The sequence below is a fragment of the Chanodichthys erythropterus genome, chromosome 13, assembly GCF_024489055.1.
Source record: "Chanodichthys erythropterus isolate Z2021 chromosome 13, ASM2448905v1, whole genome shotgun sequence".
In the NCBI taxonomy this organism is placed as follows: Eukaryota; Metazoa; Chordata; class Actinopteri; order Cypriniformes; family Xenocyprididae; genus Chanodichthys; species Chanodichthys erythropterus.
In genome coordinates, this window is record NC_090233.1 from 30,187,054 (window position 1) to 30,209,086 (window position 22,033).

Genomic DNA, 22,033 nt, shown 5'->3' on the forward strand with positions numbered 1-22,033 from the left:
ATAATACACACCCTCTTGAAGTATCCCAGTAGATTCTATCTGCTAAATTAGATGCAAACATGGTCGTTTGACCAAGGATGTGGTTTGCTGTGGAATTTGTGTTTAGTGGCAATGCTTCTTTCAAACTCTGAGACCTAATTATATGATCACACAGACAGAGGGGATGCCAACTGAAAAACTGGGGACTCCAAATTAAGATCAGTATTTGTGTTTTTGTGCAGTGATGGGTAAGTTCATGAGAGAGGACAAATCTCACTGCACTGTCCTCATAGCTTGGCTATGCTTCAACTCATGAAGAATGACAAATAGAGGACTTCTCATCCCCTGACATTGAGGAAGAATGAGAGCAAGCATTCAAGTATAAATCCCAGAGGAAGTCGATGTAGTGCACTATTCATCAGTGAAACATTTTAAAGGGGATTGAAAACACCAATTTCCTGTGCTCATGACAGACAGATAGATAGATAGATAGATAGATAGATAGATAGATAGATAGATAGATAGATAGATAGATAGATAGATAGATAGATAGATAGATAGATAGATAGATAGATAGATAGATAGATAGATAGATAGATAGATACTGTAGTAATTAAATTATATATACAATAAAATATATTATATATGCATAGTTTTTTTTTTTTTTTTTTGAGGAGTATTGAGGTTTCAGCTGTTTCTTGTAAATTGCATTTAAGATGGCAGTGGCTTTAGAACAAGAGACAGAATTATGAGGCTATATGACCTGACTTTGGCAGCCCCCTGTTGTTTCACACTGTGTGACTGAGCTTATATGAGTGAGAGCATGCACATTTGTCTAAGGGAATGTGTATGACTGCTTGAAAAAGCCTTTTCTTGATGAATGAATTATGTTCATCTTCAATCTAACATGCAGCATACACCCACTCCTGTCAGTTTTTTTCTAACCACGTCTGCTCTCACAATAGGCTTGGGTTATGGCTCTTTTACTCACATCTGCTTCATAGACGCTTCAAATGAAATAACTCAGACGGGGCTGGGCATTGGAGTTGGTGGTGGGGTGGGGGGTCTGTCCTGCCTTTGTTAAAGAAGGGAACATAAATCAGTGTCCTTTTGTTGCAAGCATTTCATATGCATTATTGCAACATTTTTTTCTACTTCTTGAAACTATTTAAAGTGGGTACAGCAATGTAGCAATAATCAGTATTTAATGCATCTCCATCACATGTTGCAGGGAAGACTACACTTGGCCATGGGAACACAGACATTAATATTCAGGGTCCAGGTGTCACTGCTCAGCATTGCTACATTGAAAATGTGGGGGGAGTCATCACCCTGTACCCCTGTGGAAATCAGTGCTCTTTGGATGGTTTAGCAGTTACCAAACCGGTCAGACTCACACAAGGTAAGCAATGCTTTTTTTAAGTTGCTCTCAAACTCATTCACCTGGTTTTAGTTCCATTTGTTAAACAGATTGTTGATTAACTTTACTCTTATTATGGAATTTAAAAATTGAAAAATCCACTTCAAAGTCTGATTAGGAGACCGGCATGTGATTATACATACACATTTATGTATGTATGTATGTATGTATGTATGTATGCATGAAAAAAGGAACATTGTGTCCAGCTGAAGGTTTCTTAATGTAAGAATTTCTTTTGGATTTTGGTTGCCTTGAACTCTTTTGACAGTTATTCAATAGATTCAGCCTGCACATCAATAACATACATTTCTAAAAACCATTCCACCCATCAAGAGACTTAGTCATCCAGTGAATTATGTCTCCGGTGGACATGTTTCTGCTATTATCAGACTGAATGGTCTATTTGATTGTTAGAAGTTGTCATACTAAATGAGAAGGCCTTTGCTTGAATTCAGAACACTGTGAATCTTCTATATAATGCAATAGCTGACTCGGCATCAGATATTTACCATTTCTAGTGCAGATAAGATTGCATTTTTAAGACAAATATAACTGTGTAACCACTTTGTGTTAGTAATGATAAGTGTCTGTTTGAATATCCCTTAAAAAAACCTGACCTTACACTACTCTTTGGAGCTATTTCAGGCTGTCCACTTTGGAATCACAGCAGTGTGTATTTGTGTTACACTAGGCCAGGAAATTGCACCATGATAATGATGAAGGCTTTTTTGAACTTCCATTTGAAGAACTTGACCTTGCCCTACTCTTTTTTCTCTATTTCAGGCACTCTTGAATCACATTTCTTTGTATTAGTTCTGTAGATTGGGGAAATGTGATTCTACAGAGAAATGTGATATTTTGTTGATTTGGATTCTCCAGAATTCTCAATAAGTTTTATGTTATTTATCATCTTATGTTAATGTTAATCTTAATAGCTGTTAAACAAATATGTAGCCTATTAAGTTAACGTATTTCAAGCTTATGGGAACACCTGACCTAAGCATTTCTTTTTGACGTTTAGCTAAGAGTAGCCTAATTTATTATTACAAGTTCGACCGTTGGTGATCAAGGGATAGTGATCATGTTGATCCAGATAAGCTCATTTGCAGTCCGCCCCCCTGCTCGCGATCTGTGCATGACAATAACTTGAGACAGCCGGCGCGAGGACAGCTGTCCAACGTGCCACCCATGCGACTTCGATAAATTTGTCTTAATGAAGCGTCCTGAGCAGACTTAATGACTGTCAAGTAAAATAACATTTAATTAAAATTTCGAGTTGCATTAAAAGCAACTTGTAGCGTTTGAACACTGGTGAAGTTCAGAGTTTAGCCAGAGGAGGATAGTATATCTTAAATTCTCCGGATGCCGGACACTTTGTTGTATTAACTGCTTCTCCGTTCTCTTGTCCATTTTCTTTTGGCTGGCGATGACAGTCGGGCAGGTGACAGCTGTGCTGTTTTGTGTTGTATTAGGAGTCAGTGAGTGGACGCGCTGTCGTAGCGCTTGACATTTGCATCACAAAAGCTGCGGACAGACACACGCGCTCGGTGCTCTTTACTCCGCGCGACGTGCGAGAGCTCCTCCACACAAACCGTTTCTCAGCGTTTCCAATCGATTGGATATAAGTTTGAGTTTGTTTCCCAAACCTGGTAGGTGAAATTGCTTTATCTTCAATATTTTACCAATTATTCGTCTGTTACGCTGTAGAGTTGCTGCTGCTTTGTAGCCTGTTTCAAAGACAGCGTACTATTGATTAACCAAAGAACACCGTTTATTAATCCCGTTGTGTTCGATGTGTATGATTAAAGATGACAGGTCTATAGAACTAAGTGATTTTTTTTATCAGGTCAAACATCCAAACTATAGCTGACTGTGTTAAATAGCTATAGTATAGCCAAACTTTACAGTATCGTGACATACCTACGCATTAACTTTCATTTTTTCAGTCAGTAATGTATGTTGTAAGTAAAGGAATAACTGAAAAAACATTTAATGTTCTCCACAAAAAACAGACTATTATTCATGCTTTCGTGCACTTTCTGAGAACGCTCTCAAACGCATCAAAACTACGTCAGTCTTTTTATGTGACTTATAATAGTGATAATAAAACAGCACTGCAGTATAAATTCTCTAATTTATCTCTCTCTATATATTATCTATCTTTCCTTTCTCATTGATTACTACAAAACCCTTTTCTGACCTCATTATGCCCAGCCTGACCCTGATCTGATGCCCTCTTGTGCCATATGTCTGATTGTTTAGTCCTTTAGTTTTGAGGTTATAGTCTGTCATTAGTGCTTTGACCCAATTCATTGTGTCTTTACCACAGTTTTAGAAAGTGTACAAACTGAATATTTTATGTATTTATATTTACTTATTTCTCTGACTGAATGCTCAGTCTGGACTGTAACCACCATATTGAGATATTGACATGACCCCTACTATTGAGGTTTGTACTGAATTGAAGAACGTGTTTGATTCTTAAAATATTATAGTCTGTTCTTTCTTAAATATGTAGCTACATATTGTTTTGGGTCACATATGGCCCATATGTGGAAAAAATATATGGACACACTGTAAGTTTAGCTTTGACATCATAGTAGGGGAAGCTATTTAATAAAGAAAAGACTAACAATTCAGAAACAAAGAAATAGTGATATAGGTACAGAGGTGAGCCAGTGTTGAAAAGAAGGTCTGCATTTTCTGTTGAATATAGACATGGCATTAAGTGGAGCCCATGTCCGTGTTGCATGTCATATCCTGTCCGATACTGTACTGTAAGTCAGCAGTGAGTCATACTGATCTTATATTCTCTCTGTGCTTTCTGTGCCAATGTTCATTATGAAATGGAAGTCTGGGTCATAATTCACTGGCATTTTGACAGACGCTGCATTGATCCCTCTGCCCCATTAATTACAGCAATTTCATAAGGGCAGAGGACAAAGTAATATGAGTGTATAGGAGGTATATGTGCATTTCCTACGAATAGACAAACTCAGTTTAATCTTTTTGTTTGAACTACTATGATATGGCAAGATAAGCCGTGAAGTGAGTTTCAATAAAGCGTGTAAAGAGGACATGGATCCAGGCCAGAAAAACACTGCGTGTGTGACTTGTACTGATTGCTTTTTGTTTGGCTTTACTATGTTTCATCCACACCCCTGTTTTGTTTCATTCAGATGCTCTAGATTACCTTGAAAGAATAAAGTGAGATTTATGAAGATATTATTACAACTTTAGCAGTTGGAAGTATAAGATGCTTCTGCTCCATTCAGGGTTGTTAGTAATGGGGCTGGCATCTCCACATAATAAAAGGTCACAGAAAATGTCTGCTGACTTATAAACACTAAATTTCACAAATATTATGACAGTCTTTCTAGAGGAGATGTAGTCAAATTCAGTCTTTAATTCAGTGTGAGATTATATATATATATATATATAAAAATTTGTATTTATTTATTTATTTATTTTTTAAATATTATTGTCGACTTGAATAAACCCAATTCATTTAGAAGTGTTTTCATAAAGAACCTTTCTGATTATATAACACCAATGCTTCTTTTTTCTCAGGGTGTATGCTGTGTTTTGGTCAGTCATCCTTTTTCCGCTTTAACCACCCAGAGGAGGCCCTCAGAATGAAGAGTCTGATGCCAGGTGGAAGCCCTGGATTTACCAGTACCTACAAGAACCACTCAGGTATATGCAGAAGCAAAAATTACACCGACCTAAAATCTAGTAGTATAAGACCTGCTCTGGATACTGTGCTGTGGGGAGTTAAAGTTGCTGAAGGCACTCAGAAAAAGAAAGAGAGAGAGCTACATTTGCAAATAATGGTGCACGTTCCGTTGATTTAATTACTAAACGTTATAGCACAGAGAGGCATTGTACCCTAGATAATTCTAACAAGTTCCAGACACTGCTCAGGTGACACAAATCTGCCTAAAATAACTTGGCCTAATCCTGCCTCTAATATCCATGTTATTGGAGAAAACTCCAACTGTACCATTGCCCATTTTAAACACTGCTCTCACTCATTCAACACTGACTAATTTCAAATAGTTAAGAAACCAGGAAGTGAGATCCTTGGAGGAGCATTCACTTCTTTGAAAAGAATGGGAATTTAAATTGCCACAGGCACTCTGTCAACTGCTGGAAAGCCCCTGTTGAGAGACCATTGCTTTGACCCTGTTAGTTTGAAATCCTTGAACACCAAACTGGACATTTAAAGGAACATGACCCAATAACAGTGATGAATATCACATTGTTGTGAGGCCAGTGTGGGCGTAACTGCCTGGTGCATCATTGTTTATCTCAGTGACCCTAAAGGTCTTTCATTCAGTACTGTAAAAAAAAACACACACACACACACACATTGAAATGGCCTGATGTAAGAATACTGGTCTATACTTGGGAAATTAACTGCAGTAATTTATTGCACATTTTAATAAAAATTAAAATACATTATACATAAAGCTGCTGTCCGTAAATTTTATTTGGTTAAAAATGATCCGAAATCAAGTATATAACCAGCCAGTATTCAAAACTATCTCCTTACCTTAGCCCGATTCACAACAGTAAGCTTGTAATAATGTTTTCTAATTCAAATTGGTGGTGGGTTACTGGTGGGTTTCTGCAGAAAAAATTAGAGCATGCAGCCGTTCATCTTTGCGTCATTACGCCATGTCTGTATACATAAAGAAGGAGTCCTAGGTAGTAAGCTATATGGCATGTAGAGGATGCTGCAGGTGATGGATCATTTATAGCCTTTTCTCACAGCAGCTGCAATAATTAAACTTATCATTTTGATGGCGGATTGTAATCCAGAAAGGTCCAAATGACAATCATCAGTGACAACTGGAGATTCAGCCATAGTCAAAAGCAAAAATCTTCAGACTGCCGAGTAGCTACAGAAATTGAAATCTACAGGTAACGCATATACATGCTTAATACACACAGTCACGCAATGCTGATGTTGTTTACATGAACAATTTGAGAACAAATTATAACAATAATAATAATTTGCACAGTTTGACGTGATCTGAGCTAAGCAATTGCTAGATTTAATCACCACTGGTAGCTCAATTTATTGTAATGCTTTTTTTCTCAGTTGGTCAGAACAAAAGTGGCAGACATGTTACTTACTTGTTCAGATGACATTTTCAGGGAAAATTCTTATTTTGGTCATACTTCCAAGACGCAGAATTTGTGATTCTGAAGTACAGTATCCATACCAGTGTGGTGACAGACAGCAAACATTAGATTCATCCGCGGTGAGGCACAACCCACGTAAAGATAATAATTCCATAAATAACTGCAATTGCAGGTTTAAAACAGAGATGGCGACAAACAGGACAAAACTTACGGACTGCAGCTTTAATAACACGGAACGCCATTATAATGAGGCAGTGTTCTGAAGTTTCACATGCTCATAAAATCCATCTTATTTTCAGGTTTTACTTGATTCATTAATATTTAAATTTTAAAATAGTTTATTTCTTATCAATACTTAGCCACTTTCATCACTGAATTAAAAAAAATAGCATCTTTGGATGGCCTCTCAATAAAGCAAATTTGCGGTGCAACTTCTGCTCTGACTGCTAGACGTATAGAAGTATATTACCTCAAATATCTCAAGAACTACACGTATGTTTGGTGAAATTACAGCGTAAACATTTCTTTTTTAAATTTCAAAATATAAGGACATGTGTCCTTAAAAGGGTCACTTCTCTTATGTGATGTGAGCACATCTTCTACCCACTGTGCTACGGCTCTAAAATAACTTGTTTATTGTATGGTTAGTGCACCGGTGGCCCTGGCTCCAAAGAGTGAACAGAAGCTTTCAGCTGGTCTAGAGTGCGCAGAATGAGTCATGCCCTGTCTGCTCTGACCTTTGGGCCGAGGGTGGGATTCTTGCCATCCGCAGTCTGTAGGCTGAAAGACACACCCAGTTGAGCATATGCGTAAGAGAGGGGGAGGTGTGTGTTTGTGTGCATTATGCCCAGCCATGTCCTGCTTGGGTGTAGAGCACAAGTGGTATCAGTGAAATATGGTTCTGACTGTTCTAAATATAGAAATTTCAAATCCTTACATAATTGCAAGATTGCTGTGAGAGATAGACATCTTACTTTTGTTTTTGTTGTTTGTTTAGATCATAGTATGGAAATGCAGTATTGCAATAATAAAAATGCAGTAATTCATAACCGGATTTGTAGTTTAAGATTGAAAGAATGGGTCTGGGAGAAGGGTTAAAAAAAAAAAAAAAATTAAATGAAGTCAAGGTAAAAAAAAAAAAAAAGTTTCAAAGTTAGTTTTAACCTTCATACAAAATAAATAAATATATTTAAATCTTTTTTTGAAGAAGCTCTCGTATGTGCTTCTTTGATGTGGTGTTAAATATATGATAACAGGGCTGCATTTATTTAGTCAAAAATACAGTATAAATGCTAATATTGTGAAAAAATATTACAGTTTAAAATGACAGTTTTCTATTTTAATATGTAATTTAATTTATTCCTGTGATGGCAAAGCTGAATTTCCAGTACTTTCGTCTTCAGTATCACATGATCCTTCAGAAATCATTCTAATATGCTTTTTTCCCTAAAATGTCTTTACTGTTGCTACTGATCAATTTAATGCATCCTTGCTGAATAAAAGTATTAGTTTCTTTTAAAAAATATATATATTACTGACCCAAGTATGTAGTGTGTGTATATATATATATATATATATATATATATATATATATATATATATATATATATATATATATATATATATATATATATATATATATATATATATATATATTAAATATCCTACATTTTGTTAACCCAGTCTAGTTCTTGCATGAGTCTTCTACATTTGATATATATTAATATTTAAGATCATCAACTGATGTTCTTTAATTCTCTACAGACACTCATGGGCAGCTCAATGGAAACCACCTTCCTGTGAACGAGCGATCGCGTCCTGGACATGGCACTCTTGTGCGCTCTATTGAAAAGGACTTTCAGGATATTATGAATTCTCTGTCTATGAATGAAGGCCAGACTTCCTCGTCTGAGCAATGTAAAAATGCCCGCCACCCCATTTCACAGTCTGCCGTGCTCAACGGGGTCGGCCACAGTCTTGTTTCCCCTCCAACCAGTCCTGGTGCTTTGTCGGTAAGCTCCAGCTATGAAAATACCAGTCCTCCTTTCTCCTCCCTTTCCACCTCCTCTGTGGTTAGCAGTCCAAGTGCTTGTTTGGACTCCTCTAATATCTGTTCCACCAGCTACACCAACACCGCCCAGGCCCCAGTGCCACAACCACGCACTTTTGCATCCAAGGCCATCAGTTCCAATGGGGGACTAAAGGATCAAGAAAGTCCCAGGCATCAAAAAGCCTTGACTGAAACCCCCTCAAGCCCTGCTACAAACCGTAGAGGTGAGAATCCACACCTGGCCCATGGTTCCTCCTCTTCGTCACTATCATTTGCATCTGGAGATTTAAGCAGACAGGTAAATGCCAGACTCACCTCCTCATCCTCACCAGCATCTTCTAGCCCCAGATCCAGTTTTGGCTCAACAGTCCAAGAAAATTCTTCCAGTCTTCAGTCCCATTCTCGTGCACTCCTTCCTCCAGACAGTCCCCAGTCGCCCCGCCGTGGTGTAGAGCCATCTAGTATGCGTCAACTTCCTCCTCTCAGTCCCTCTGCGTCACGCAAAGGTGTTCTTGGTGTGCCTGTTCTCCCTGGCGCTCTACCTGGTGTTCCTTTGGCCTCTCGTGGCCGGACTGTACCAGAGAGTCCTCGTCTCCATCGACGAACCGCAGCAGAGGAAGAAGTAGGAAATATGAGATTGCATGCCAGAAGTCCATCTCCTGTATCAGCTCTTTTGAAGGACCAGCCTGGTGGAAAGCAGAACAGTGGTCTCACCCCAGCTCTTGGCTCTCAGACAGGGGTGTCTCCTCTCACTAGTCCCCGTAACCAGAGAAAGAACTCCAGGGAGCCTCGGCAGGTCCAGACGCGCACACGAGAACGCAAGAACAGCATTTCAGAGGTCAGCGACAAAGAGGAAGACCTACTGGAGTACCATCGCTGGCAGAGAGAGGAAAGGATGCGCGAGCAGGAAATGGAGAGGCTGGTATGTCTGAGCATGTTTGTTTACCTGTCAAAAGTTTTGACACACCTACATATTTATTATTATGTACTAGTTCATCAAACTATGAAATAACAAAATGAAGGTACAGTACTGTTAACCCTGTGCTGTGTTGAAAACCCTGTAGCACCTTTTGTGTTCCTGGTAAAAAAAAATGACCAAATATTGGATTCAAACTTTTTTGTAAACTTGTTTTTTAATTAGGACAGATTTTTTTGTTTATTTTTGGAACTGATTGATCGTAGGCCTCATTGATCTGAGCTTATGAAGCTCAATTTTTGAGTGAAAAAAGCATTATTTGTGAGTAATTTTGGTCATATTTAATTAAAAAAAGAAAAGAAAAAAGAAATACAAAACCTGTCCTAACTGAAAGAAAAGAAGTTGACAAAAAATTGAATCCAATATTTGGTGATAATGTAGAGTAATGAGAGATTTATAAGCAAGTAGCCCGGTAATTTTTGACCAGGAACAACACACGTGTAACAGTGTCGAGGAAAAAATCGCAAAAATTCTCAAATAATTTTGGGGAAGTAGTTATACACTGGGTGAGTAAAGTCAGTAAGTTTTAGTCCAATGTGATAACATTAACTAGCATCTTTGAGAAAAAGAACACCCACTATAGGTCAAAATGACCAGAACACAACATGAGGGTTAAAAGATTGGGGTCAGTTAAATTTTTTTCAGGAAGGATGCATTAAATTGATCAAACAGTAAAGACGTTTATAATGTTACTAAGGATTTCTATTTCAAATAAATGCAAATAAAACTTTCTTTTCATCAAAGAATATTGAAAAACAAAATGTATAATGTTTCCACAAAAATATTAAACAGCATTATTATTAATGTTTTCAACATTAATAATAATTAGGAAAGTTTCTTGAGCACCAAATTATAATATTAGAATGATTTCTGAAAGATCATGTGACATTGAAGACTGGAGTAATGGATGCTGAAAATTCAGCTTTGACATCACAGGAATTAATTCTTAGGATATTTTAAAGTGAAACAATATTTCACAATATTACTGTTTTGTTGTGTGCTTTGATCAAATAAATGCAGGTTTGGTGAACTTTAGAGACTTCTTTCAAAACATTTAACGTTTAAACAGTAGTGTATGGAAAATCATGTAGTGCCCAATAACATTGTCAAAACTGTCTTTATATTTTAGCTTTTTATTATAAAGTTTCTTCCCCCTTTCCCTTCCCCCCTCTCTCTCTCTCTCTCTCTCTCTCTCTCTCTCTCTCTCTCTCTCTCTCTCTATCTATATATATATATATATATATATATATATATATATATATATTTATATATATATATACATATATATTAGGGCTGTCAAAATAACACGTTAATTTCGATTAATTAATCTGAGAAAAAATAAAGTGTTAAAAAAAATAACGCAGATTAATCCACTCCGTACTGACCTTTCAACCCGGAGCCGTTCTAGCCACCATTTGACCTCACACATAATAATCTAAATCAACTGACACAATGCTAAAGGTTCGTAAGACCGAATCCATGTTTCACGAGGCGCATTCGGAGAATGTTTTCCCTGAATAACCGCTGGGTGTGAATAGTGCTCAAAAAAACATCACCTCATCTTCTCTGACAGGCGCCCTGCACGTGCAGCTGACATAAACTACACTTTCAGTAAACAAAAAGAAAATCCTATCCAGTGGTGAAGTGTTTTCTGTGTTGACCAATCTTTTGCAATGTTCTAATGACAGTCGTGATTCGCACGCAATGCGTCAACTTTTTAATACTTTTAGGTTTAGCAAAAAAGCATCTTCTCTTACAAAGCTATAAAATCTCTTTTTTGTCTTTTTTTTTGTTTTTTTGCAAAGAGGGCAAGAAAGAATTACATTGAGAGTGACGGGTACTTTATTGTCAGTATCAGGCTCGCAGATCACGTGGGTAGGGCACTTTTTACTGTTTGTGTGGATAACCATGTCTGTCACCACCGAAGACCATTTTTGACCCAGGAAAAACCCTGCATTGATTCATTTGAGTTGAAATATTTAATACTTTCACAGTAAAAATTATGTATGCGATTAATTTAGATTAATTAATCACAGAGTATGTAATTAATTAGATTAAAATTTTTAATCGATTGACAGCCCTAATATATATATATATATATATATATATATATATATATATATATATATATATATATATATATAAGAGAGAGAGAGAGAGAGATAATAAATATATATATATATATATATATATATATAATATATATATATATATATATATATATATATATATATATATATATATATATATATATATATATGTGTGTGTGTGTGTGAACGCACATGTGGTGTTTTCAATGGGAAAATTTGATCCAGCTGCCCCAATGATGTTGTGTTTCTTCACTTTCAATCCAAATTCAATCTAAATACAAGATCGGGTACTATTAAAGTGATATACTTTTTGTCTTTGGATGGTAAAATAAAATAGAGAAGCTATAGATTGCTGTACAGCACTGATGAGAGTATTTGTGTGTTGAGGCTTTGAGTGTCATTGGCTTTTTGGAGTGGACTCAGCACTGGAGGTTGAGCGGGTGGAGTTTACATAGACAGAGTTTTCTGGTAAAGCCATAGAACAGTCAGGAATAACACACAGATGTAAATTCCTGAGGCCTTTTTAAAAGCCTGTGCAGAACGTGTGGCTGCCCGAAGACTATATTTACCCAACACAATCTCAGTGCTTTGAGCTGCCCTTCTCCTCATATGCACACACACACACACACACACACACACACACACACACACACACACACACACACACACACACACACACACACACACACACACACACACACACACACACACACATACTGTCTTCCTTCAGCAGTCTAAACATTAGTCTCCCTACCCCCTAAATTAACCACACACAGACATCATCTCTCATTTAAATCTATTAAAAACCCCAGACATTGCTTGGGTGCATCTCAAATTCCCATATGGAATTGCCATTCATCATCTTTCTTATTCACCACCTTATCCCTAAAATTATATACATCTTCTGTGCCTCTAACCAGCTCACTTAATGGCATTTTTATGATGAAGTACTGTAACCTTTTTTAAAAAATACAATGCACACACAAACCTAATTATATGCGGCTGCCACACATTCTAGTTATTCCCTCGAGTAAAACTATTTTAGGCCATTTACTATGAGACAGAACTGAATTAATACAGGATAGGAAGTCATTTTCCATGATAACAGTCTCTGATCAGCGTTTCGAGACAATGGCAGGAACATTAGGTGTATTATGAACACGTTTCACTCTGTTTGGGTTAAACTTTGTCCTGTAGTCTCTGGTCTGTCTGGCACTGTTGTCATGGTTACAGCACAGCTCTATCCAATGGTGTGGCAACCTGAAAGGTAGTGCAAGTTTTTGTCCAAAATGAGCTGAATGCCCTTTTTAATGCAGCTCTCAGGTTAGGTTCGCCTTTGAAAGGACTTGTGCCACATTCAAGCACAGCTGAGCAGTGTTTAGCACTAATCTCCTTCCTAATGCCATCAAATACACAGACATTGATTGCTAGCTTCAAAAATTACATTTCAGAGGTGTGACCTCGCAGCATGCTATTGTAAGTCACGTGTGACCTCACATTCTGGGATTATGGGGCATGGGTGATATACACTGAGAACGGAGGAACTTTTCATCTGGTTCTGGACTAGAAAAGCATTTTGGAGATAAGATAAAAAGACAAAAGCAAGCAAGTGAATTACAAACAAGTTCCAGAAAAAGCATTTGGAATCTGATTTTTTCCCTTCTAATCCTGACGAGATAATATGGTTCGTGGGGTAATGTCATATTTACTCGCAAATCCCCTCACGTGTCTGTGTTTACTCCATTCTAGGTCATGGCCCAGTTGTCTTAAAAATGTGTTTCTTCTCTGTTCAATGATAGCATTGCTGTGCTCCTCCTACCTACCTATCTCATACACACACATTCTCTAGACAGCCGTATTCTCAACAACAGTGGTTCTCACTTGGTTTTGCTTTAGGAACCAGATTTTACATTTGACATCAGTTGTTGACCCAACTCTTTAACAAAATTGTTTGAGCAAAAGTATCTAAATATAGCTACCATTTAAACGTTTGGTGTTTAAAAGTAGTCTCTCATGCTCACCAAGGCTACACTTACTTGATCAAAAACATAGGAATAAAAATAGTATTGTTGTAAAATAGTATTATAATTTAAATTCACTGTTTTCTATTTTAATATATTTTATAATGTAATTTATTCCTGTGGTAGCAAAGCTGAATTTTCTTAAGTGTCACATGAACTTTCAGATATCATTTAAATATGCCAATTTTTTGTTCTTATCAAATGTGAAAACAAATGTAATGCTTAATATTTTTGTGGAAATGGTTATACTTGGTCAGGATACGTAGATGAATAAAAGTATTATTATTTTTTTAAATAATACATTAATAATAATTATAATATTATAATAATTATAATATTATATAATGAACCACATGAATTTTTGCACAGTGCAGCAATAGAGACTTCTTTTACACCACACACAAACACATCCACTTTGTCTTCAAAATCCATAAAGGTGTGTGTCTCTGGACTGGCTCACTGAAGTTTTAGAGGTCATTTCGTCTTTTGTTCCTTTCTGTGTCTGTAAAAGCTACAAAGAACTGAAGCATTTCATACTATGAACCACATGAGGGCGATATGGCACCAACTTTTGAAAGAAAGAACTTTTCTTTCTTTGTTTACCACATTAAAGGCATCTAAAAATCTGTTTAAATATTAAACACATTGTTTTCCACCACAATTAATAGATATATATACCCTACATACAGAAGTACAATTTTTAATTACACATTTTTTCATAGATATGTCTAAGAACATTTAAATTAAATTAAACCACATCTAACATTTTCACAAGGCATGGGTTGTGTGTGGAGGAGAGAGAAATAAAGAGAGAAAAAAAAATTGATGGAAAGTTTTTTTTTCTATCTGGTTATTTAGTTATTACTTTGGTTATTTCATTTACCAAAAAATTCCCAAAGCAAATTATATAGAATACACTTTACACTACCTTGTTTAAACCAGGCCCCTATTAATGAAGTAAATTTACCATCTGTTGTGTCCAAATAGAGGACAGTCGTGTCATAAAGTGGCTTTTACACACAAGGGTTTAGTGCTCTGTGCTTTGTGTTGGTCTGTGTCGTGGCATCTTCAGCATGCAGACCAGCTGTGCTGACACCCTTTTGTTGGAGAAGAATGCTGTTGCTACGTTACCCATCAGTTAGCTTTTACTTGTTCCAGCACTCTGTCTGCACTCTCCTGACAGGGGAGACCTCGTTAAAGGGAAGAGCATATGTTTCGAGACGTTCTATTGGCTGGTGTTGTGAGATAATGGCTCAGTGATAAAGACTTGTACAGCACACTAAATTCAATCTTTTACAAATACAACAAATACTGTATTCATCTCGTACTGTGTGAATTTTCAGAGGTCAGAGTCTCAGGCAAGTCTCAGGCCTGTCTTAATGTTAATTTTATTTGTGTAAATAATTCTTTAGTTCATCAAAATTACATTTTATTAGCTCAAAGGGATGGATGTACATTACTTGTGCTCCCTGCCATGCTATTTTAGTAATGCCACTGGTGTCATCTAGCCAAGCTGAGCTTGGTATTGTCCATGTAAAATATAACGAGCCCCAATGCCTAGAGCGCTAGTTAGTCCAGCTAGAGCTGCGAGAGAAGACCAGGACTCTGGCAGCCTGTATGTAGATGTGTATACACACACACACACACATACAGAGAGACACACTGTATGTAGAGTGATGGCAGCAGCTGACAATCACAGCCGGGTGAGAGGTTGCTTGAGTGTGCTAAGAGGTTTGGGGGTCAGTAACTGGGTTAAAGGGAAAGAGTAATTGTTTGAGACCTCAACCGCTGTTGCAGATGTTCAGGATTTTTACATTTATACTGAGTTGTTAATGTGCTAGGTGCTGAATGAATCCAGTAGGATGTTATGGGGTCACACTGTGTCGTATAAGTGGTCTTCGAAATGTTCTGTTGGTGTCAGGTTGCAGTTAGTTTAGAACATACGGCATGAAGCTCCAAGAAGAGTGTGTGTTAACTACATGTGTTACACCATTTTAGACCTGTGTGTGAGTTTTTGTGCCATTTAAAGTTGTATGCATAGCTAAAACCTTCTTTGTGTGTTTTGGTTTTTAGGAGAGGCAGAGGCTTGAGACCATCCTGAATTTGTGTGCTGAGTATAATAAGAGTGATCCACCGGTTGGCTTGGACGCAGGGAGGGCGTGTCAATTCCCGGGTATGGAGGAAGTCCCAGTTCGACGACCTGGCCCTGACCCTGCGAGCGTGCCGGCCCAGAGCTCTCAGAGACAGAGAGAGAGTGAGGAGGAGAACCTGAAAGAGGAGTGTAGCAGCACTGAAAGCCAGCACCAGGAGGTACAACAGACACATACACACATATTCATGCACACACACTATGAGAGATACTCCCACTATTAGACTAACTCACTGATACTCATACAGAGAGGGAAATACAGTGAGGTCCAAAGATCTGAGATCACACTGAGCTTCAAAATCAAATTCAGGAAGTTTTTGGATTTTGAACATTTTTATACAATGTGACATAAAATTAATATGAAACATGAAAGGTTCTGCATTATTTCATGGTCACTAGTCAAATAAGTAAATTTGTGACGTTTGATTATATGACTTTTTGTAAAGATGGTCAGATGTTCGTGCTTCCGTCGGAGCATAAGTTGCCCTTTGGAACATGATCATCAGGTTTGACATGAACTTGTGGAGTTTATTCGCAGCTGTCATTAAAGCAAAATATATGGTAAATATATATAACATGTAAAAAAAATATGTAGTATTTAGTAAATACTAAGAAATTCATGTAAAGTTTTCAATTCAAATTTTCACTCAGATTGTAACACTAATATAATTTGCTCAGTGGTGTGCGGTGGTGTTTTAAAATGAGGAGTCCTCATTTTTTATATATCAAATGTAAATTTGCCCCGTTGCACTAAATTTTCTTGGTTAAATAAACATACAAAAGAGAGACCAAATACAATTTTATTTTGTATTTTACACTAATGTAATGTTCTATTTATTAAAGGTGCCCTAGAACTTCTTTTTAAAAGATGTAATATAAGTCTAAGGTGTCCCCTGAATGTGTCTGTGAAGTTTCAGCTCAAAATACCCCATAGATTTTTTTTTATAAATTTTTCTAACTGCCTATTTTGGGGCATCATTAACTATGCAACGATATATCGGTTGTGGCCCCTTTAAATCTCATTTAGAAAGACAATTCACAAATATCACTAAAAATCTCATGTTATCATAGATCATGTCAGTTATTATTGCTCCATCTGCCATTTTTCGTTATTGTCCTTGCTTGCTTACCTAGTCTGATGATTCAGCTGTACACATCCAGATGTTCTGCCCTTGTCTAATGCCTTGAACATGAGCTGGCATATGCAAATATTGGGGGCGTACATATTGTTACGTAACAGTGTTATGTTGAGATTCGCCTGTTCTTCGGAGGTCTTTTAAACAAATGAGATTTACATAAGAAGGAGGAAACAATGGAGTTTGAAACTCAGTGTATGTCTTTTCCATGTACTGAACTCTTGTTATTCAACTATGCCAATATAAATTCAATATTTAATTCTAGGGCACCTTTAAAACCAAGTATAAATTTCATAAAGTTAGTTTTTATGCATTTTTACACTTATTCTAAAATAATAACTAAAGGCAGTAACAATTTAAATAATATATATATATATTTGTGAACTAATGTTCAGCTTTTCTTTTTAATAGTCTTCTTTTTTTAGCAGTCATCAAGCTTGTACGCACTGGTCACACACAAAGATGCACCTTTAATTTCATCAAGCTGATTGCTCACTAAAAAACCCCGCAGTCATCATGTTTTTAGGACATTTCAAGTTTAATTTTGACATGACATAAAGCAGTGATATCTAAGTGATTGTTGTTAACTTACTTTTTATTATTCATCAATTAATGCCATCATCGTCTTCATGCAGAGCGTTTTGACGAGAACGTGCACAAAAACACAAGGCTGGATTTATCGCACGAACCAATCATATTCACTCATAACCGATCATATCCAATCATAGCACAATGGAGGCATGGCTTCCTCCATTCATTCTCAATTACCCCCACCAAAGCCACCGCACACTTTAGGGGTTCTGTTTGAACTCAGTGGCATCAAGGGAGGCGAGCCTCCCGCTGTAACCTTACCTGCGAGTGTCACTGTTGGACAGTGTTACTTATAAAAAGAGTGACTTTTTATTGTCACATTTTGTAATATTTGTTTTATTTTTGTAATATCGATTATTTTCTATTTTTTTTTTTTTTTTTGAGGAGGAGGCACTGCCTCTCTTGCCTCCTCGGAGGAAATGCCCCTGAATTTGCTATTAAACAGTGTATTTAATTAGAAAATTGCAAAGTAGATCTAATAAGAATTAGTGGGGACATATTTGCGCGCACTTTATTATGCATACGCCCATAATTCAAAATTTTATGTGAGATTGTGCTAAAACATTAAACATCAAAGTTCCTTTTCACTTCAAGTGGGAAAATAAGCATAAGTTTACTTCTTATGGTCTGCTAGTCCCTTTTGAATGAATTCACCTAGATTTTCATAATTCTTCTGCTCTATCTGTAAACACATCTCTCTCAGCCTTAAAAATGGTTTTCATTCATTGAAGTCACTGTTAGAATGCCAGGTAGAGTTTATTTTTTGCAACCATTGTCCGAGTGATGTCACCAACACATGCACAAACACTTTCTCAGCATGAAGATTCCTCAGTGCTGGGGCAGCAGGAGAGAACGTACCTGGAGGAAGAGCGGCTCAGGGTTCTGGCTCGGGTGGACGAGCTGAAGACTCGTGTCACTGACCTGGAACAGCAGATACAGGAATCCAGACAAGAGGTTAGACTGTGTCCTAAACCTGCAAACCTGTTTGATGCGTCTACAAAGTACACGTACCTTCCTTCAGTTCCATCATAACCACATGAATGAGAGCAAGAGATGTAGATATTCACATCCTAAGTTGTAAAGTCTGTTCAATCACTAGTCGTCTTCATCTACATCAGTGCATCACCATCTGTCATGCATAGAAACATCTTTGGTGTTGCATATTATAATCGATGTGAAAGCAGGATTTTGCCTGATCAGCAGAGCTGCACTATTCATGTTAACAGAAACATATGGAAGTGAACAGACTGTTGAATGTGTCGTTTTATTGGCAGGCAGAGATGGAGAGGGCATTACTGCAGGGAGAACGGAGGGCGGAGCTTGATCAAGTGGAGGCAGAGTTGGAGATCATCAATCAACTTCAGCTGAAACTGAATGAAGTGGAAAATGCGACTCAGAAGGAGAAAGAGAAGGTACCGACAACAAACACACGCTATAAAGCATGCTTTCATGTTTCCTGTTTGTTTCTCCTAAAAAACAGTGTGGATGCATCTTTACTACCATGCTAGTTTCTAACAGTCTAACTCCGTATTAATTCAAATGACACTGACTATACTGCATGTTTGAATGGGACATTTTTCTGTAGGTATAATAAAAATGTACTGAAAGTAAATTTACACATCAATGACTGTTAAAATGGGTGAAAATGCCATAAAGGCAACGAAAATCAAATAGACATGTTATATACAATATTATGTGTAAATACTATGTCCTACAACTGACTGCTGTATAAATATTTATTCTGCTCAGATTTAGTCTGCTGCAATATGGGCTCTGATTGCCATGGCAACCCCATATCTAAACCTCTGTTTTAACACAGCATGGTGTCTTTATCTAAGCAGTTTCCTCTGTTTTCCCCTCTCTCTGCCATCACTGGCTTGCTGCGTGTGTATTTTACTTGTGTGTGTGTTACGTGTGTGTAATGTTTTTTTAGGAGAGAGCAAAAGTCTCAGCTGAGCGGGATGTCCTGGCCAGACTGAGGGATTCGTACAGTGAGCTGAAGGGCCAGCTTCATAAATGCCCAGAATCACTGAGGGAGCACTTACAGGAACAACTGACCAGGGTCAGTGTGCGACTTGATACTGCCGAGACAGTAACAGCGATTATCGAACATATACATCCGCTTCACTTTAAAGAGAAGCAGGAGAAATGGAAAAAAAGAAGAGTAGGTTGTCAAGGCAAATAAAATAATGAATAGTGATTGATCTCATGATTTTTAAATTAGTTAGCGCAGTTAGTGTCGAATTTTCAGTGTCCCTCTAATTTAGAAATCCTCTTTCAATAACCAAAAATATATATAACAAAGCTGTTTTGCCATCCCTCCAGTGGCCTTGGTGTGTTTCGCTCACCATATTTAATACTCAAGCTTTGATGGTAATTAAATTAAATAAAATGACTTTTCTGTGGTTAATTGTCCCATGTGGATATAGCCTACTTTATAAATACATTGGCTATTAAGAAATCCTTTAAGGAAGTATAAAGGAAGGCCCTGATAGAAGAACACGTATTCTTGTGGTGGTTATCTTTTTCCAGCCAGTCTTTAGAAATAAGACAAAAAAGCAGTTGTGCTGTCAAATTATGTATATGTATATTTATATAATTTAATTGCTGACTTATATATATCTAACATATATGTAACTGTTAAACAAATAATTTCATCAATTAAATAACACATTGACTTTGACAGCCAAAAATAAAAGATACAATTTTTTTATTAAAAATTAAAAAAAATTAAAAATAAAGGAGTAAAGAGGGAATCAGTTGTTTTAAATGCTAAGTGAATTTAGGTATTGCACCATCAAGTCACAACATGAAAAATTTATTCTGAGATTTGCTTAAGATTACATTTATTGAATTATTAATGTGTTGGAAAGGGTAAATGAAAGCAAGGGTAATCTAAATATAAAAAGGGGAATTAACATGCACAATTGAATATCCAATGTCAGCCTCTATAATTTAAAAAAAAAACTCTAATATTGGCCGAAAACAGATATGGTACCTCTAAGTAAAGCAAATTTCAATGAAAAAAATAATCACCAGCAAAATAGATTAATGTAGATTTATTCCTATTTAATGGCATTTGTACGCAAGACACACTATGAAAATAACTATTGGAATGTATCACCCTCCAGTATCACCGGCAATTAATGGGCAAATCACATGACATGATACAACAGCCTTAACTGGACAGCTTGTTAGAATCTGGATCTGTAAAAACTGCACAAATATCCTATGGCTGTGTGTGTTGGCTGTGTGTCTGCGCTCCCTCTCGAGCCACAATATGCTCATGGCAATAAAGGGTTTACACACTGACTGAACAACCATGATCATTATGATGCACCTCTGCTCTTTTAGGCAATGAAAATGCACGGAATTCATTTATTTGTATGTCTGTCTTTTGCTTTTCACTCTTGCTTAAGTGCTTATTTTACTAAATCTCCTTACTAATTCACTGATATGGTGATGAACTGAGCGAATCACCTCACTCTTCTTTATTTCTGTATGAATAATCACCAAGCAGAGGATGTGTATAAAATTGGGTTTTTTTATGGAGATGCATTGAAAAAAAAAAAAAACATGTTCCATACAGCAAACATTGTTTGGCAGACAGAGTGATCTTCTTCGGCATGTCATTGAGGAACATTTGTCTGTCTGCTTGTTTGTTTCTCCCATCTGTTCGTCTGCCTCTGTCTTTCCCTCTCCCTTTTCGTCTCTCTGTCCATCTGTGCATGTGTGTGTCTGTAGAAGGTGGAGGCACTGGAGTCGGCCACTAAGCGCTTTGAGGATTTGGAGTTCCGCCAGTTGGAGCGAGAGAGTGGCATAGAGGAGGAGAAGGAGACAGTCAGCAGGCAGCTGTTGCAGGAAAAGGCAGAGTATCACCGGAGTGTGGCCAAAAGGAAGGTAATGACACTGATCTCAGGTCAGTTCTTTTAAAGGTCTCAATGTCAGTATTGAGTCAGTGGCTTACCCTGTATCAGACTGGAGCACTACTCCCTTTGAAACATTTCTCTTGGTTGTGTAGGAGAAAATGGCAGCTCTTGAGATCCAGGCTAACCAACTTGGAATTCAGGCAGCTCAGGATTGTGAAAGGATGGTCAAAGATAGAACCCTGGCCCTGCAGATGCTCCACAAGGTTGAGAACAACACTTAATCTATATCTACACTTCATGCAAAGCGTCTTTATCACCACAGAAATACTTGATACTTAAAGGAATATCCCAGGTTAAATACAAGTCAAGATCAGTCGACAACATTTGTGACATAATGTTGATTACCAAAAAAAAAAGCCAGTCAGTATGAAATAAAAATGTTGTAATTTTTTTGGTAAATATGTTATTGATCTTATTGTGAACAATTATATTAATATACAATTATAATAATATATTTTTCTTTTTCTTGTTTAATTTGTTTGATTAATTTCATTTAATTCATTTATTTTTGAACTTGTGACATTTGATCAAACTTCATTTG

General features: G+C 37.0%; 1 protein-coding gene across 12 annotated transcripts in view; it reads left to right on the forward strand.

Moving 5' to 3' along the window:
- phldb1a (pleckstrin homology-like domain, family B, member 1a) overlaps positions 1-22,033 on the forward strand; it is a 53,326-nt gene that overhangs the window by 16,119 nt on the left and 15,174 nt on the right. For 10 of the 12 annotated variants that reach the window (XR_010897021.1, XM_067408363.1, XM_067408364.1 and 7 more), the window contains exons 4-12: positions 1,211-1,381; positions 4,970-5,095; positions 8,315-9,522; positions 15,761-15,997; positions 18,380-18,517; positions 18,838-18,975; positions 19,497-19,625; positions 21,308-21,463; positions 21,585-21,695. Coding sequence is in view for 11 of the 12 variants with exons in the window: in XM_067408363.1 (XP_067264464.1) it covers positions 1,211-1,381; positions 4,970-5,095; positions 8,315-9,522; positions 15,761-15,997; positions 18,380-18,517; positions 18,838-18,975; positions 19,497-19,625; positions 21,308-21,463; positions 21,585-21,695 (2,414 nt within the window). In the remaining variant the exon portion in view is untranslated. Of the gene's footprint in view, positions 1-1,210; positions 1,382-2,813; positions 3,049-4,969; positions 5,096-8,314; positions 9,523-15,760; positions 15,998-18,379; positions 18,518-18,837; positions 18,976-19,496; positions 19,626-21,307; positions 21,464-21,584; positions 21,696-22,033 lie in introns of those variants that run through there. The other 2 variants (XM_067408369.1, XM_067408367.1) reach the window with 2 other exon arrangements.